This window comes from Rutidosis leptorrhynchoides, chromosome 8 (genome assembly GCF_046630445.1).
Source record: "Rutidosis leptorrhynchoides isolate AG116_Rl617_1_P2 chromosome 8, CSIRO_AGI_Rlap_v1, whole genome shotgun sequence".
Taxonomy (NCBI): domain Eukaryota; kingdom Viridiplantae; phylum Streptophyta; class Magnoliopsida; order Asterales; family Asteraceae; genus Rutidosis; species Rutidosis leptorrhynchoides.
The window spans coordinates 40,077,241-40,098,232 of NC_092340.1; the positions used below are offsets into that span (position 1 = coordinate 40,077,241).

The 20,992-nt window shown below is 32.7% G+C and overlaps 1 protein-coding gene across 1 annotated transcript; it reads left to right on the plus strand.

The window, feature by feature from the left end:
* The first annotated feature begins 877 nt into the window (after nt 1-877).
* Nucleotides 878-4,985, plus strand: LOC139862233 (vacuolar protein sorting-associated protein 9A-like). Its single transcript, XM_071850802.1, has 3 exons — nt 878-946; nt 2,645-4,143; nt 4,691-4,985. Coding segments are annotated over exons 2-3 (1,368 nt in total). The 5' UTR covers nt 878-946; nt 2,645-2,776; the 3' UTR covers nt 4,692-4,985.
* Nucleotides 4,986-20,992: the final 16,007 nt, after the last annotated feature.

Below are 20,992 nucleotides of genomic sequence, written 5' to 3' on the forward strand. Positions count from 1 at the left end.
AAGTCATTACAACTCTACCAACTCTAAACATATGCGATTACGAAATTATATTACTCACTACTCTTACCATCAAGAAGTAATTCGATTTACAAATTCCCGAATATACATTAAGAATGATTGAATGTTAAAAAATTACTCTTGTAAATGATCGACACATTCAGTTGTGTTAGACAGCTTTATGTGCCTCAAAACACCGATCTCGTTTAATGGAGCTTGGAATTAAGCAGCCAAGGTCAACGGGGATAAATCCGGCAACTTCCAATTAATCGGTCAATATCCGATTAACCAATTTTTATAAATTGAAAATTATATAATAGATCAAAATTAGTCAAACTAAAACTAAATCAACATCCGATTAATCCTTTCAAAATCCTATAGGGTTCAAGGACCTCACTAGTTTGAATTTTTTTATAAAGTATCACTCAAATTATACAGGACGCCACTAGATTTAAAGACATGACCTTTGGAAGTTAAGAGCCATTATGTAAAAAAAAAATTTTTTTTTACAAAGTATCAATCATATTGCATATGACCCTTTTGAATTTTGATTCTAAAATCATCACTCCCTGATCAATTAGTAGCCTTGAGTATTATACTCGAAAAGTTTACTGGTTTAAATTAAAACAAAAACATGCATAGTGTGAAAATTGTTTAATTACAAAATTTAGAAGGTTGAAAACATAATTCTTTTGTAAACTTTTTCGTCAATGATAAAAAAACGAAAGATAAAACAAGCAAGTTGGAAAGTAATACATTAAGAGTAGGGACCTGTATTGAAAATATACATTGTTGAGCATCTACGAGTCGTCGGATCCTGGTAACTTACTTCCGGACTTCCGGTTAACCATTTCTTTCTTACAATCACTTGTTGTTGTTGTTGTTGTTGTTAGGGTTTTTAATTCGGACTCCAGATCCCGCTAACCGTCTCAACTCATTAAATTATCAGGTATTGACTCTCTGATTTCATCATCGAAATTTTCATCTGTGATGTAAGATTTAGCCATTGGTTAACTATTTTATGATATTAAAATACATTTGTGCACAGAGAACCTATTTGCGAGAGGGTTGTTATACCATTTTGTTTAGTTAATTTAACGAGACAATGAAACTGTGATTGGCTGAAGTCGTATATGTTTCGGTTAGATCGAATGGCTAAAATTAAGCTAGAGTTTGCTTCTATGAGTTAAACCTTATGTTACTGAAGTCATATCCGTTTCTGAAGTGACATCGAAAGATGGTAATAATTACTAGTTTTTTAGTGTAATGAAGAATTTAATGGTAACAAGAGAGGCTGGTAGTATTCGAGTATTATAAACGGGAGGATATGGAGCAGGGAATAGGTATTATTCTTGTATCGTTAGTTTGGATGGTTATGGGTCAATGTCGGTTTATTAATCTAACTTCCTTAATTGAAAACATAACATGAGATTATTATCGTTTGACTATTTTAATGAAAATGGATTAGCAGTAAAATTTAGATATGATCTGACTTCTGTAGGATTGAAACTGATCGAACCTTAATTTTAGAACCCTAATGATTCAAGTTAGATCTGAGTGCAAAGAAATTAAGGGGGATTGGGGGTGTTTTTCATGTTTTAACGTCCCTACAAAATAATCACCACGTCACAAAACATATTGATCCAGTCGATCATGAATTAGACATATTCACACGTTCATACATTCATACTCCGTGAGAGTATTCTACCTTTGATGTAACATGGACTTATCACAAATGATAGTGGCTAACCTTTAAATGAGATGATGACAGTCCTATTTATAGTGCTTTGAGAATATAGTGTGATACGCCCTTTACCTATGCGCTATCTTATGTTTTAGTACGCGCGCCATTATTGCGCATCAATATGTTTTCACAAATACGTATGCGCAACCGCACATACAATCAGAAGCCATATCATTTTTTTCGCCGACACATTTAATTCAAGATGAATTACTTTCTAAATGACCCTTTTAGCATGCAAGCATTCTTATTACTTTCTAGTTACTTCTCTGATTGAAGAGTAGCATCATGAGCTGCAACTCTAGTTGACTCTATATCTTAGGTCAGTGGAAAATATATGATTGCTAAAGTAGAAAGATTTAATATTTGATATGTTCAATATCATCATCAAATATTAAATCTTTCAGTTAAAATACTTCTGGGTTGTCTAATTTGATCAGTGAAAAATTGATGGTTTTGTTTTTAAACCTCTGCTCCATAAGAGCCATAGATAGGTTCAACCACTAAAGGTGCTTATGAACCACCATGGATATGGTGATGCAATTAAGCTAATTAATATATATACTGGATAAGAAATTTCTTTGGAACTACATTCTCTTGGCAGATTAGATCACAAAGCTTTTGTATTGATTATCACATAATTACAGTACTTTTATGCAAGTGATTGTATACCGAATACATGTGCTGACTTCTGTGCTTTCTACTTCCATCAAGTATTGTTAAACTTTACAACTAACTTCATTGGCCAAAGTTGTCAATCTGTAGTTAATAATTAAATTTGAAAACAGTTTTGTAATTGACTAACAATATCAAATCGAGTCATTATGAGGTTTGTGATCTGGTTTAGTTGTAAATCATCAATTCATCAATCAATATTTACTATTAATTAATCATCTTCTGGTGCAGGATTCAGTTTTTTCATTCTACAAGTTGATAAACGGGTTCAAGGGCTGTAAAGCCATTGCCTTTGCCCGTTCAAAAGCAAAAAGAAGTTGCGTTTTTGGGTAAACACATATTGAATCTAGTCTGATCAATATCATGGAGAATGCCGAACCATTCAGTGCCTCAACAGCACCGTTGACATGGCATGACTTCTTGGAGCGCATGAGAGATCCATCAGCATCAGAATTTGTAAAAGCCATTAAAAGTTTCATAGTTTCCTTTTCGAATAGTCCTCCAGATCCCGAAAGGGACAGTGCGGCAGTACAAAAGTTCCTTAGCAACATGGAAACCGCTTTCCGGGCCCACCCGCTTTGGGCAAGCGGATCCGAAGAAGAGTTAGATAGTGCAGGCGAAGGTCTCGAAAAATACATCATGACAAAGTTGTTTACACGTGTTTTCGCTTCACACCCAGATGATGTGAAAATAGATGACGAACTCTATGAAAAGCTGGCTTTAGTCCAACAATTCATTCGACCCGAGCATTTAGACATTCAACCAACGTACCAAAACGAAACGTCATGGTTACTCGCTCAAAAGGAGCTACAAAAAATAAACATCTACAAAGCACCACGAGATAAACTCGTGTGTGTCCTCAGTTGCTGTAAGGTCATCAGTAACTTGCTGTTTAACGCTTCTGTTAATGCTAACGAAAGTCCACCTGGCGCTGATGAGTTTCTTCCTGTTCTTATTTATGTTACTATAAAAGCAAACCCTCCACAATTGCATTCAAATTTGTTGTACATTCAACGCTACAGACGTGAATCTAGACTAGTTGGAGAGGCAGCGTATTTCTTTACAAACATGCTCTCTGCAGAAGCCTTTGTTACAAACATAAACGGTGAATCATTGTCGATGGATGAAACTGAGTTTCAAAATAATATGGAATCTGCTCAAGCTCTTATATATGGGCTATCGGGTGATTATGATAGTGGTCAAAGTCAAACTGTACCTGAACCCGAACCCGAACCCGTAAAAACCCAAAGCAGTACAAACGCTGCAGTTAAATCTGCAACGGAGGAGGTAAACATGAAAGACCAACAACACGTAGTGGCCAAAATCCCATCAGTTTCAGATTTGGAGAATAAAGGGGCTACAATACTCATGAAAGAGGAAACTGCAATTAAAGAATTTCAGAAATTTCCGTTCTTGTACTCAAAAGCAGGTGATTTAATGGTGGGTGACGTAGAAACTTTGCTAGATAGTTATAAGCAACTCGTGCTGAAGTACGTTAGCCTTGCAAAAGGGTTGGGTGTTTCATCTTCATCAATCCAACCACCTGAAACCCGAAATGATGCTGAAACTTCAAATGCAGTGGAAGATACTACAGGAGATGGTGATCATGGTCAGGTAGATAATGTTAGAATAGATGATGGTTCAGATGGAGCTACAGGTGTTTATACTGGGAATTCAGAACCAACATTAGCCGATGATGTTGCATCTCAAGCAGAAGAAAAAGATCAATAGTAAGTTTGTCTTTATTGTTTTAATCATTCATATCTTTCATGAATAGAAAAAGCCATGTGAGAGTCGCAGATGTGATATGAATTAGGGTTTTTATTTTCTTTTGTTGTATTTTGTTTTCATATTGAATTTTGTTATTACAATGCTAGGTATTTTGTTATTACAATGCTAGGTATTGTTTCACATTAAATATGTGCGGTTCAGTCTCATTTGTCTCACTGTTTCTGTACGGTTTCTTAACTACGTACACATCCATCGTAATGAAAAAAGAAACAAGTTTTATCAATTAAAAGCAGAGTAGAAAACATAATGGTATAATCAAACAGGTTCTCATTGTATAATCACCATAGATTTCAGTATGCGATGAAAAACTTCTATAATTTGTAATATATACCCCAATGTTTGATGTAACTTCGAAATGTGCCCTAAACTTTTGTATTCTTTATAGTTTTGGAGTAGATATGTTTGGCTTATATGACATGCAGCATTTCATTTTATTAGTTGGTTTAATTATGGTGACCTAGTGGTGTGGTTTTCGTGATGTTTCAGGTTCAAACTTCACTACCACCACATCCTGAGGTGGCTAGGGAAAGGGTCGGAAACGATCATGGGATAACCTGAGGTCGACTTTATCCAAGTACAAATAGTCGCCTTCCCCCGAGTAGCTAGTACAGGGAAAACATTGTCCATTTTAGGTGGTCATATAAGAAAAGGCGTAGTAGTAGTTGTAGTTCATATTGATTATTAACCACTAGTGATTTGCGAAGTAAAAAAAGTAAAAATTAAATTTTACAGTACATAAAATTGAGAGCATGTAAAAGAATACTAGCTGCTAGCAGTTCATAATGTATATTGCACTGTCAAATTTATTGAAAATGTAGATGCACACCGGGGAGCACCTTATGAAAGATCGAGTTGAACATCATGTGGGCCGTACTGTTGGCCATCTAGCGATGCACGAATCGCCTGTCCAAACTCTTTAAAGGTCTCCGGTGTTGCTTCAATGGGTTTGAATTTCACTACCGACGGTTCCATTGAAACCACAAACTACTACAGTGATGATTCATACTTCAAAACGTTGACAATTTCAGGATGTAATAAAAAAAAAATTAGTGGACCCTAATTCTTGATGTAGTTTATAAACTGGCACTGAACTTAAAATCTACTTGATTATGTTTACTTAAAATCTAAATACAACAACAACAACAAAACCTAATACCATTTGACAATCTTTTCCCTATCTGAGAATAAAGACAATTCATTTCTCCACCGAGAGTGAAAACACTCTCAAAAGTAGAGAAAGTCATCCCTCTCTCTATTCGACGGAAAGAGAGATTGCTTCCAAGTGGACCTCCGGCCAACAAGTAGAAAAAAGTTTAAAAAAATAAAAAAATTAAGACGCCATGAAAATGGCAAAATCAAATTTTCATGGGTTTTAAATCCTGCATGAAATTTAATTTAGGCTCTAAGAGTCAGTCAAGTCGCCAATAAATCGACGCTTGCTGTCGACTCAATAACTAGAGCCGTCTTAAATTACATTGTAATATTGCGTTGTAAATGTGCTTGTAATACTGCGTTGAGTATGAATACATGACTAATATGACACGATAGTTTCGGCTCATGTTTCAGTGATATTGCTTCCTTTGTTATTATCTTTACGAACCCTGAGTCGATGAATCAAGTCAAAATAACACGGAAAATAGTTAAAATTATCTACGAGTACATGTGAATTGTAACCGGCAAAGGGAATGCTTTATGGCCATGGCAGAAAATCTAGCCTCAACTTTTCACCAAATTTTAATCATGACTAACTAAATGGTCAAGTGTCTCGTGCAATTACTAAAGATGATCCAAGTTATAGCCTTTGATCTTTCTTTACCTCTTGAATTAATTCGAAAAGTCAACAGTTGAAAGTATGCACAAATAGACATAGTTAGTTAGACCTGTCAAAAAATTCATTTAAAAACAAATCCAGTGGTAGTCGGATGAAATGTAGCCTTATCACAACTTATAATTTGGAGAATCTAGAATTACAGTAGTCAAGACAAATACCTACTTTCTTTGTATTTCTAGCCATTGTCAACTGTGGACAATAAACCATCGTAATTGTTAATACACTATATATATCTTTCAATTTCAATGCAACAATATTAGAAAATGAGTACCTGTTTGGTGGGTCCGGTTAATCAAGAGAAATGAGTATGAAACCTAGCTAGACCGTTGATGAAAATGGTATAAATCTTAATTAAATTAAGATATAGTATGACGCAAGTAGCTATCACATAAGTATGATGGAGTATTAATCTTTATAATAATCTGAGAGTTCATATTATAGTTAACTTTTTAACAATAGGAATGTCACGCTCTACTAAATTGGCTCTTGAGTCTTGACCATTTTGATCATCAGTTGGGTAGGAGAAATGCAACTCAAACTATTTACAGTATATAGCAATGGACCGTTACGATCAGTTGACCCAATCTGTCTCAAGTGGTTGTAGATGTTGTTTGGCGGATCTTAGAATAGCTTGTAACTCGATCTAATGGCGGAAATCACTAGAACGAGGTTTAACCGAATTACGGGTCGTGTTGGGGTCGAATTAGTCGCACCTAGGGTTGAATCTAGATTAGAACGACACCTAAACGTGTTGATTCGGTGGTTTTTGGTATTGGGAACGACTGGAACGAAAGCAATACGAATTAGGGTTATGGAATGTGTAACCTCACAAAGGAGGTTAAGTCCCGTATTTATACAGCCTCCAGACACAGTCGGTCGAGTGAGTGTACTCACTCGACGACTGTGTATGCAGTTTAACTATTGATTAAGATATTCAAGCGCGCACACACACACACATAACGATTCAATAGTCACAATATAAACGTTATTACATGACCGAATGTATTTAAACGAATAAAAGACTAAGAACTAGGGATTATGCAACAACAAACTCCCCCTAAGACCTAGTTCAAAGTAAAGTTTCAGTCACAAACATTACTCCACATACGAATTCGTCACCCAGTTCCTCAAATAGCACAATTTAGCAACTCTTCGGTATTGCTAGGCCTGAACGCGATTTTCTGGGCGATACATCATCCGATTGTAGTACAGGGTAAACATGTCTGCTTCACAACAATTCCTGAGCCAAATTGGATCCAACCTTCATCGTTCCCACTTTTCTCCAAAACAATGACCACTTCCTCCGAGCGCTCACCGTAATACCACCAACAAAAACGAGGGCTGAAATTCGGCGGCATCTTCTTCGCATGAACTTTCCGCATATATTTCACTGGTTCATATTTGACAACTTTTCTTCGAATGCCCGTTTTCCTGTTTGTCCTGTAAGTAATCGTTGGAAACTGTGGTCTAAATCCTTCAAAATTCTTTGACCTGTACGATTTCCTTATCTTACGAACCAAAAGATCAAGAATTCCTGCAAAATCCTGATAAAACATCTTCAACCTGGCAATCTGCATAAACTCAAAGTATGGAAGTAACGTGAACTGAAAAGCGTGCTTTATGTAGTCCACTCCATATTCATTCTTTATCGCATAGATATCAAACTTCTTTATATAAGCCCAGGCTAAGATCTTTCCTTTCGCACTTAACGATCATTCCTCTCAACAAACTTCAAATACAGTGGTTCCACCTCCGGTTTCTTCAAGTAATTTCGAATACGCATTGAAACCTTCCATTTTTCTTCGAGAATCTCCACCCTTTCTTGATTCAAAGGTAACACCTCTTCTTTCTCCTTTTGTTCCTTCTCTTGACACTCCCAATTTAATAACTCCTCATCCATCTTGAAGTATTCAGCAAAAGTTGGAAGATCATCATTAGAAACACCTTCATATCTAGGATAATCTTTCGTTGGTTCATCCTCTATAATAACCTCATCAAAATTGTTGTCACTCTCATCAACTGCCTCTGATTCACTCGAGTCATCATCAAGATTATTAGCTCATGAAGATGATGCTTCTGTTCCAGCGTCAGCAGATTCCTTCGTTTCTTACTCTAGACGCACCATCAGATCAATTTCATCCCCGGTGAAGTCGTGGGGGATCTCCCCCTCTCCTAAATTATCATAAACATCGGTATGAGGCGATCTTGCATAGTTAAATATTCAGAAAGAGTTATTACTTGAAGAGGAGTAACGTAGTATGGGTTGTTCTTGTCATAACCCTTAGTAACTTCCATATCAAGATTTCCCTCCTCATGATCAGAATGACCAAAAGGATCAGGACCTTCTTCAATTTCCTCAATAATAACCTTCTTCTCCCATTCTTTCAGCCTTTCAGTCAAGTCTCTCGAATCAGTCTGAAGAGACACAATAGTCAAAGCTTGACTGTTCACAGTTGTTCCAGCTCATCAATCTTCTTTTGCTGACTCTCGATAGTAGCTTTCATTTGCGTCATCTCTGCATTATGTTTTGCTTTATATGCCTTGATGCGTTCGTGCGATATACATCTTTTTCCCTCTGAATTTATGTTTGATTTAAACACTACAATCAAGCACACACAACTAACGAGCACTTAGAACCCGGTTATTATAGCACTTTGATGTAAGTATTCTGATCAAGTTCATCCCAAGAGACATGGTGTAAGTCGGATATTTGAAACTATCAATTGTCCTAGGGGTTGTTTGATTGGGGGGGGGGGGGGGTTCGATTGATATCAACTAACAACTAAAACTTGCACAATTAAACAAATGTAAATTTATCAATTAAACTAGTGACAAGAAAGAAGTAGTGAAGTTTTAAGACTTAAAACAAATTAACTAAGACGTGTTCACTTATCTAATCCTCTCTATGCTTGGCTTGCCCCATTTTGCCTATATTACTATCTCATTAGTTGTTGAACTATTAAATGTTTAGCATCACTACTAAACCTCAAATCAAATGATACTCCACGAATTCACATAAGCTTTATATCTTAAGATCGAGTTAAGCATGATTTGGTCATTGAGATTGAGCTTAGGTTAAAATCACTTAAAACCTCCAACTATCGAAATCACTTAAGATAATCGGCATTACTATGTTGACTAGAGGCCAACTGAAAACCAACCTAGATCAAGAACACAATCACTTGCAATTCCTAAACTAGTTGTCTAGATCACCTAAGGTGTTGAAGCACATATTGATTCACTTCTCAAATCACTAAGAGAGCTACACAACATATGTAATCAAAGTCAAGCCTAAAACTAACTCATAGTAATGGATCTTTAGCCAACTCAACAACACATGATCATGTAATTCATTCAAACAATAATAATCAATTGATTTGGGGCAAACACTAGAATTAGAGATTCATAGATAAGCAAACACAAGAGATTTAGCCAATCATAGCTAAAATTAAACTAATAATAAGCATAGAAATGTAAATCATCATCATCTTCAAGTTATTACAAGTAATCAATGCTAAATATGAAAAGTAAAGTGAAGATTACAATCCAAAATGTAAAGAAGATGAAGATCTAAGCTAAACAATGATGAATCTTGAGCTAGCTTCATTGAATCTACCCTTAAACACCAATGGATGATGAAATTAGGGTTTAGTATGTGAAATTCGGACCTTAAGCAGCTGCTCCCAAAGATGCATATGAAAAATGACCTAATCTCATTCCTTTACAGTGCTGAAAATCTGGGCTGAAACAGCGTCAGGAGCGCCGCTTTTACTTCAGGAGAGGCGCTTTTGGCTTGGTGAGGAGCGGCGCTTTTGACTTTGGAACGCTGCTTTTGGCTCTGAACAGGGGCGACGCTTTTGTTGAGGAGCGACGCTTTTGGCTGATCAGGAGCGACGTTTTTGACATTTAGAACGGCGCTTTTGCTCACTGAAGAAAAATGGAGACAAATCGTGCATAATAGCGCCGCTTTTCCTACTGGAACGACGCATTTGGGCCTTCAGGAGCGGCGCTCCTACACAGGAGCGGCGCTTTTGGAGCTGTTTCCTGCACTTGTCATTTTCTTAGCCAATTTTGCCCATGATTTGGTCAATTTTATAACAAATCAACTCCTTAGCCCTTAATTTACCAATTAGCTCAATAACACACTAAATAGGCTTCGAGATAGTCAAAAACGAGCAAAGTGAGGTAGATATCGCGAAATAAAATATATATAAATGGAGCGATATCAAACCCCCTACATTTGAACCTTTGCTTGTCCTCAAGCAAACAATCGACAAAACAAGCTTTGGGGATGGAGAACAAATAAGTGAACATTGCCAAAGCGCAAGAAGGTTAAGCTCAAAATGATACCTTTCATGAATATGCACTAGGCGGTAATAGCGTTCTCCAAAAACTTGCACTTGTTAGGACCAAGCACAATCATCCTCTTCTTTCTACTAACACTAGCTTAACTCAAGCTCCCACTAGTATCTTCAAATCTTCAATCCTCAAACGCTAACATAAACATAATTCAAGCCTAAGTCTACCCAAACCAATCATGCCCCCGGTCAAAGTCAACTTCATCTACTAGAAGGTCATCAAACACCAATCACAATGGTATCAAATCATTGCAAACTCGAACTTGACCTCCTTGACCTTGACCAAATATGTAGGATTCACGGGATAGCCATAAACTCATCAACCAAATCGATCATATCAAATACAAGCCTACTCAAACAAACTCAAAGTGTACCCAAAGTATGTAAAATGCACCCCGAAATGAATAAGGGCCATGAAAATCGCACACATAATCACTAATCGTGAAATGCATCGTGTAAAGAATACACTTTCAAAAAGAATGCTCACCTCATCAACCCGCAATGGCTATCCCTCTTCCACCTTCATGCCCCCAAAACACCTATTTTTCGTCAATTCTAAGAATGATCTTCAATTCTAAATATATATATCGTCAATTCCAATTAATAATCATCAATTCCAAGTATAGGGTTAAGGTGGGTGTGTCAAAGGTAAGGGACTGGGTACCCCACCTTTATTTGGTTACCCGTGCACGGGGTAACCGGCACTCATCAAGCTTTCTATCACAACTCTATGGTTTCTCTCATAGTAGGGCGAAAACATTGACAGAGGTTCGTGGAATTAGGGCCTCACGTGGCTAAATAAGAGAGTTCGCCAATTCCAAATTTTTGAAGCATTAGGAAGACTTTAACTTCCTTTCAAACAATCGAGCTTGACTTAGGAGACTTTACTCCCAAGCTTGGAACAAACATAACTTAGAAGACTTTACTTCCAAGTTTGGAAGACTTTACTTTCAAAACGAGATGATGCTTATCTACTTTCCACATAACAAGCTTTTATGCTTATTTTTAGAAAAGGTAGGAAGTAGTTACTACCTTTCTGTTAATTGCAAGTGCAAGGGTGCCATAGCTTTTGGCTATGGGTTGTGTTGTCTAGCAACACTAGCACGAAGCCATTGCTCCTAAAAAGGATAACTTTGTGAAGCTCAAGGCTCCTCTTCCCACGGTATGATACATCGGTTGAAACATCGTGAAATGATGAGACAACCAATGTCAATATGAAATGGTGTAGATTAGGAAGTCTCCTACACCAAGTAATGCGACATTCGGGAGACTTGACTCCCTACAATGGATGGACTCGATTCATCCAGAAGTGTTAAAGCATAAAGCTTTAAACACTTGGTTTTGGTGCACATGCATGGAAGACTTTAACTTTCAAGCATAAATTTGATTTTTCTCAAAATTTTATCATTTTTGCGCAAAATCATAAGAAAAGTGAAAGACTTTATTTTCACTTGGTGAAATACAAGAATGAAGCAAAGGAAGACTTTACTTCCTTAGGATTTGAAAATCAAGGAAAAGACTTTACTTTTTCTAAAAAGTTTGAAATTTTTACAAGTTGAAACCATTTTAGTATTTATGATATGAATTAGTGTAATGGTTAAAAACTTGTTCCAACAATTGTTCGACAATGCAAGTTTTAATCTTTAGAAAGTATATGTGACTAGTTTACCCGAAAAAGTTTAAAAATGACCCGAAATTTTAACTCTCTCTCCCTACATTTAGCGTATGCATTGCCCTCATTGCATTAAAGCGATAGAATAAGTGAAAATGAGGGACTTTTTGAAAATAGAGAAGATGAGAGGGAAGAAGTAAAAACCGGTGAAGATCAAATGATCTTTGTTGTTACCATTCAAGAATTACTTAGTCACCAAATTTGCTTGCATGTTGTTGCCCCACTTGTTGAGCTAAAAGAAGGAGCCAAGTGCATATGACATTCCCTAAATTGAAGTATGCTCACAAGGTACAAAATGTGTGGGGCCATACTCGGGAGAGTATGTGCACCCATAATAAAATCATAACGCTCCAAATATATCAACAAAATCATACAAACATTTACCAACACAATAAGATATTCAACCAAACTACTCAACTGATAAGATCACTAGCAAAATATAAACTCCATATTTCAACAACCAAACATAAAATATCAATGATCAACATCACACATGCATAATTCGACGAATCAACCAACATATCAAATCGGCATCAAACACACAATCAACAATAATGAAAACATCACAATCCTAAATAGTCTTAAGTTATTACATGCCAACATTCAAGTTCAAATTGTTTTATCCGGGAACTACAAGCCATCCGGATCCAAATAACTATCAACATAAACACAATTAAACATAAACCAAATTGTTTTCACCACACACACACATAAAAGTATCGAATTGTTCAAACGTTCCTAAACCAACCTACCTTAGTTCTTACATGCCAACAAATTCAAATAAATTGTTTCACAAATCAACCATCATAAAATTAACTAAATCAACAAACAAGAGAGAGTGAGAATGCAACCATAGGAATCACCACCAATTGTACCCTCCATAATATGAGCTCGAGCTCCCGTATGATTGGTCCTGAGTTGGGTATTGATCGTGTGACGACCCGGAAATTTTCGACCAAATTTAAACTTAATCTTAATATGTTTCCGACACGATAAGCAAAGTCTGTAATGTTGAGTCTCAAAAATTTTGGAATTATATTCATGTAATCAATTACCCTTTGACTGTGCTCAATGATTCACGAACATTTATGTGTATATAGATATGTATAATATCTAGTTATACTAATAGAAAACATTAACAAAGTATTAGTTGTATAATACTTTACATGAACATATTGTTTCAATATAAGTTTAATATATTTATCGATGGAATTAAAAGATAATATCAAATGATTAAATTATTAGATACATTAGGATGTGGTTACGGGTCTCTGTTGTGAGGTCCACTGTGATTTGAAAAATCGTTTCTTTTTAACAATATTCGGAATAAATGGTAAAGTGATCTACAAGTAGGAACAAAGTGTCAAATAATGAAGGTTAGACAAAAGATAGTGGAGAACTGAAATTCATAATATTCGATTGATCTATTCTCAAACGTGCGGAAATGTTTTTCGATTCAATAGAATATTAAAATGTTTTTGTTTAAATAACATAATTTGAATATATTCAATAGGTTGGAATATTAATTATTAAATATATAAATAACTCGCAATGTGTATTTAAAACGTGTTTATGAATATTGAAAATATATATGATTTCAAATTAGTTAAGTAAATGATAGTAACACTTGGTTATTCGATTCGATTGATAATTAGATATATTAATTAGAACGTTTTAGAAATTAAAATAAACGATGGCGCATAAATGAATTATATCAAATTAAGTTCTAGAGCATAAACGTTATGTGATATAACAATATCTATTATTTAAATGATTTTAAATTATATATAATAAACTCTGAAATATAATTAGTTTTGAAAAACTAAATATTATATTTAAATAAATATTTTTAATATATATAAATTTATATTTCTAAATGAATATATATATATATATATATATATATATATATATATATATATATATATATATATATATATATATATTTTACAAAGTGATAAAATATAATATTAACTTAGTCATAAAACGTTTTGATTTAAAATGATATTATTATATATAACGAGACAACGATTTAAAGAAGCAAATGACCATAACACTCAAAGATATAAGTTACATATCAAGTAATATAATTTATTGGCGAATAAGTCTAATTATTAATATAGGTACGAGTCACGAAACATAAAGTACAAGTTTTCTAAGCATACGAAAATACGTTCGAGAAACTGAAATCCATACATAAGTCGAGCGTGAACGTATAAGTCATCGGAAATAAAATTTCAAGTTAACTATGCACATAAATATAATATAATATATAATTAATTATATAAATTAAATATATTATATATAAAATATATTAAACTAGTGTCGGCAAGAAGAGTTAAACGATTATGAGCTGTAAACCTATCCCATGCGATCGCATGGCTCGCAATCGCATGGGAAATAGGCTACAAAGCCATGCGATCGCATGGCAGCCTAAGACCAGAAATGTTCTATAAAAGCTCGTTCAGTTTTCGGACGAATTCATTCACTAATATATTTCTCAATCTCTCTACTCTCTCTACATATATTATTATTATTATTATTATTATTATTATTATTATTATTATTATTATTATTATTATTATTATTATTATTATTATTATTATTATTATTATTATTATTATTATTATTATTATTATTATTATTAAGATTAATATTAATATTAATCTTAGTAGTATTAGTATTATTATTATTTATACATAAAATACTACGACGAGGTTCTGCTCGCATGTTTACAAAACGAGTTTTTCGAGCGAGATAGAGTTATGGAAATTATGAGTTATAGCTATGGAGGTTATGGGTATTGTTCGGGGGTATTGCTCGTGAGGTCAAACTAGTGTTTATCATCTTCGTTGCTTCTACGTACTTTCCTGCAATATTGAATCACAATATTGATACGTGAGCATTCATATCTTATCTTTTATACATTCATAGTGTATCCTTGACTAGTGCTTGAGTATATATGTTTATGCATGCTTGTATGCTTAATTTCTTCGTTAAATAGTTTATGATAAATCATGAATTTAATACATATGCTACTGAGATAAGGTATATGATATGCATGTCGTTGAAAACCTGGCGAAAAATTAATAACTTTTCATTTAGAAAGCGTATGGTTTCGATGAACGGATTAAAAGATATAGTCAACCGAATTATCATTAAATTTAGTATTATTATTAAAATGATTATTATTATTACTATCGTCGTTATTATCGTCGTTATTAATTAATAATTATTATTTTTATTATTATCATTATCGTTATTAATATAAGTATTATCATTAAAAATTGTTATTGTTATTATTATTACTATCATTATTATTATTATTATTATTATTATTAATTTTATTATTATTATTATTATTATTATTATTATTATTATTATTATTATTATTATTATTATTATTATTATTATTATTATTATTATTATTATTAGTATTAGTATTATCATTAGTATTATTATAATTATTATTATTAGTATCATTATCTTTAAAACTAATATTAGTATCATCTAATTATTATGATTACTATTATTATCATTATTATGAATGCGATATAAAAGAGGACTAAAAGCTATTAAACAAATCGATTAGGAAATAATGAGTATAAGTATCATGATGAAATTAAAATATTGTAAGATATTGATTTAGATAAAAATATCGTTTTCATTATTTTTATCATTATTATTATTATTATTAAAAGTATCATTAATATTAAAATTATCATTTTTAATAGGAATATCATTGTTATTATAAAATATCATTATTATTATCATTTTAGTATTATTATTATTATTAAAAATTATCATTTTGAATAGAATTATTATTTTTATATAAAATATTATTATTATTACAATTAATATTAAAAAGTATCGTTATTATTAAAATTATCATGATTAGAATTATCATTTTATCATAATTAATATCATTAGTAAATATAAATATTGTTATTATTATTAGTAGAATAATAATAATAATTATTATTATTATAAAATAATACAACTTTTACTCATTATGATTATTATTAATATTATTTTACCAAATAAATATGTGATAAAAAATATTTTTATTACACGTAATATAATTACATTAATAACACATACCACTATATTTTTATGATATTAAGTGAACTTTATAAATTTTATTATTTGAGATATATAAAAGTATATTTTTATTATATATAAATTTTAATATAAATTTTTATTTATTAATAAATGACTTGTATTATTTACTCTAATAAAATCTGATAAATATATTTAAATATATAAAATGACTATATAATAAACATGTATAGATTTTGGAAGTCTTTTTGGGTCAAGTTGACTTTTGTTGACTTTTTGCATGTCGGTCTCGAGCATTAGGATTGTGATACACTACGACTTGACCTAAATTGTTAGACATGTATTGACCAACATATAATTATATATACTTAATATAGGTTCGTGAATCCGAGGCCAACCCTGCACTTGTTCGGTGCCGTTATTTGCATTATCGCTACGAAATACAGTATCGTGAGTTTCATTTGCTCCATTTTTAAATGCATTTGCAACATATATTTTTGGGACTGAGAATACATGCGCTGATTTTATAAATGTTTGACGAAATAGACACAAGTACTTAAAACTACATTCTATGGTTGAATTATTAAACCGAATATCGCCCTTTTTAGTCTCGTAATCTAAGAATTAGGGAACAGAAACCCTAATTGACGCAAATCCTAAAGATAGATCTATTGGGCCTAACAAACCCCATTTGAGTTACGAATGCTTTAGTACTTCGATTTTATCATGTCCGATGAGAGTCCCGGAATGATGGGGATATTCTAGATGCATTTTGTTAATGTCGATTACCAGGTGTTCACCATATGAATGATTTTTATCTCTATGCAGTTTGCGAAATGCCTGATATGAGATGGATGTTTATGAGAAATGGAAATGAAAATCTTGTGGTCTATTAAAATAATGGAAATTATTGTTAATGATAAACTAATGAACTCACCAACCTTTTGGTTGACACTTGTAAGCATGTTTATTCTCAGGTATTAAAGAAATCTTCCGCTGTGCATTTGCTCATTTTAAAGATATTACTTGGAGTCATTCATGGCATATTTCAAAAGACGTTGCATTCAAATTATTGAGTTCAATAAAGATTATTATTAAGTAAATGACAGATTAAGTCATTTATAGTTTGGATATATTATGAAAGGGTATGCATGCCTGTCAACTTTCTTTGTAATGAAAGTTTGTCTTTTAAAAAAGAATGCAATGTTTGTAAAATGTATCATATAGAGGTTAAATACCTCGTAATTTAACCATATGTTAATGTATTCATTCTTATGGATTAGGACGGGTCGTCTCAGATCGTAGTTTGGTGGATTATCCCATGTACCTTTCTCGCTGATTATTGTCGTTCTCCCCTCATCCTTGCAAAGTACTCAAACTCTTGAGCTCGTCTTAGTGCCTCGTTTGGGTCATAGTCGATTAGTGGTTGGGTTCTAGGTTGATTGTAATCAAACGAGTTAAAGGTGGGAGCAAATGGCCTCGGAGAAGTTGGGTCCGCTTGATGAAGTTTGCTACAATGAGCTTCCCATTGAGTATGTACCCGTAGGCCCGAGAAGTTGTAGCGCGCTTCATATTCTTGATTTGCTTGGTTAATATTAATTTGAGTAAATCGACTTTCGAGCCAAGCTTGATCATGTAGTGACCCGAACTTTTCCATGTTTATATATATTAATTGAGATTGATATTTACATGACTAAATGTTTCCAACGTGTTAAGCAATCAAACTTGTTAAGACTTGATTAAATGAAATAAGTTTCATATAGACAATTGATCACCCAAGTTGACCGACGATTCACAAACGTTACAAAATTGTAAAAACTACATGTTGTGGTATATATAGACATAAATATATGGTTGACATGAGATTATGATGAGTAAGTATCTCACTAAGTATATTAACAATGTGTGATATACATAAGAAATGAGATTACTAAGTTAAGAAACTCAAAATGATATATATAACGATTATCGTTATGATAACGTCTACTAAATATATATGTATCATATTAAGATATTGATACACTATATTTAACATGATAAAATGATATTTAAATATATCATTAAGCTTGTTAACAATGAACTACATATGTAAAAACAAGACTACTAACTCAAGAATTACGAAACGAGACTTATATGTAACGATTATCGTTGTAACGATATTTTAATGTATATATCATATTAAGAGATATTCATACATCATAATATTATGATAATATAATAATTTAATATCTCATTTGATATAATAAACATTGGGTTAACAACATTAATTGAGATCGTTAACTTAAAGGTTTCAAAACAACATTTACATGTAACGACTAACGAAGACTTAACGACTCCATTAGAATGTATATACATGTTGTGTTTTGATATGTATTCTTACACTTTTGAAAGACTTCAAGACACATATCAAAGTACTTCTACTTAACAAAAATGCTTATAATTACATCCTCGTTCAGTTTCATCAACAATTCTACTCGTATGCACCCGTATTCGTACTCATACAATACACAGCTTTTAGATGTATGTACTATTGGTATATACACTCCAATGATCAGATCTTAGCAGCCCATGTGAGTCACCTAACACATGTGGGAACCATTATTTGGCAACTAGCATGAAATATCTCATAAAATTACAAAAATATTAGTAATCATTCATAACTTATTTACATGAAAATAAAATTACATATCCTTTATATCTAATCCATATACCAACGAACAAAAACACCTACAAACACTTTTATTCTTCAATTTTCTTCATCTAATTGATCTCTATCAAGTTCCATCTTCAAGTTCTAAGTGTTCTTCATAAATTCCATAAGTATAGTTTCATAAAAATCAAGAATACTTCCAAGTTTGCAAGTCTACTTCCAAGCTTTCTAATCCATTCCAAGTAATCATATAAGATCAAGGAAAATTTGTTATTTACAGTAGGTTATCTTTCTAATTCAAGGTAATATTCATATTCAAACTTTGATTCAATTTCTACAACTATAACAACCTTATTTCGAGTGAAAAGCTTACTTGAACTGTTTTTGTGTCATGATTCTGCTTCAAGAACTTTCAAGCCATCCAAGGATCCTTTGAAGCTAGATTCATTTTTCTCATTTCCAGTAGTTTTATCCAGAAAACTTGAGGTAGTAATGATGTTCATAACATCATTCGATTCATACATATAAAGCTATCTTATTCGAAGGTTTAAACTTGTAATCACTAGAACATAGTTTAGTTAATTCTAAACTTGTTCGCAAACAAAAGTTAATCCTTCTAACTTGACTTTTAAAATCAACTAAACATATGTTCTATATTTATATGATATGCTAACTTAATGATTTAAAACCTGGAAACACGATGAACACCATAAAATCGGATATACGCCGTCGTAGTGAAACCGGGGGCTGTTTTGGTTTGGATAATTAAAAACTATGATAAACTTTGATTTAAAAGTTGTTCTTCTGGAAAAATGATTTTTCATATGAACATGAAACTATATCCAAAAATCTTGGTTAAACTCAAAGTGAAAGTATGTTTTTCAAAATGGTCATCAAGATGTCGTTCTTTCGACGGAAATGACTACCTCTTTAGTAATTGACATGTAACATAAATTTCTGACTTTAAACCTATACTTTTTCTGTTTGGATTCTTAGATTAGAGTTCAATATGAAACCATAGCAATTTGATTCACTCAAAACGGATTTAAAATGAAGAAGTTACGGGTAAAACAAGATTGGATATTTTTGATCTTTTTAGCTACGGGAAATATTTAACAAATCTTTACAAATCATATCCTAGCTAACTTATATTGTATTATACATGTATTCTAATATATTATGTAATCTTGGGATACCATAGACACGTATGCAAATGTTTTGAAATATCATATCGACCCATGTATATATATTATTTGGAACAACCATAGACACTCTATATGCAGTAATGTTAGAGTTAGCTATACAGGGTTGAGGTTGATTCCAAAAATATATATACTTTGAGTTGTGATTTAGCCTGAGACGTGTATACACTGGGTCGTGGATTGATTCAAGATAATATATATCAATTTATTTCTGTACATCTAACTGTGGACAACTAGTTGTAGGTTACTAACGAGGACAGCTGACTTAATACACTCAAATCTTTAAAACATAATAAAAATGGTTGTAATTATATTTTGATCATACTTTGATATATATGTACATATTTGTATAGGTTCGTGAATCGATCCGTGACCAAGTCTTATTTTCGAGGAAGGAAATATCTGTGAAAGTGAGTTATAGTCCCACTTTTAAAATCTAATATTTTTGGGATGAGAATACATGCAGGTTTTATAAATGATTTACAAAATAGACACAAGTACGTGAAACTACATTCTATGGTTGAATTAGAATATGCCCCTTTTTATTAAGTCTGGTAATCTAAGAATTAGGAACAGACACCCTAATTGACGCGAATCCTAAAGATAGATCTATTGGGCCTAACAAACCCCATCCAAAGTACCGGATGCTTTAGTACTTCAAAATTTATATCATATCCGAAGGGTGTTCCGAAATGATGGGGATATTCTTATATATGCATCTTGTTAATGTCGGTTACCAGGTGTTCACCATATGAATGATTTTTATCTCTATGTATGGGATATGTATTGAAATATGAAATCTTGTGGTCTATTGTTACGATTTGATATATATAGGTCAAACCTATAACTCACCAACATTTTTGTTGACGTTTAAAGCATGTTTATTCTCAGGTGAACACTAAGAGCTTCCGCTGATTGCATACTAAAATAAGGACAAGATTTGGAGTCCATGTTTGTATGATATTGTGTAAAAACTGCATTCAAGAAACATATGTCGATGTAATATATTTCTATTG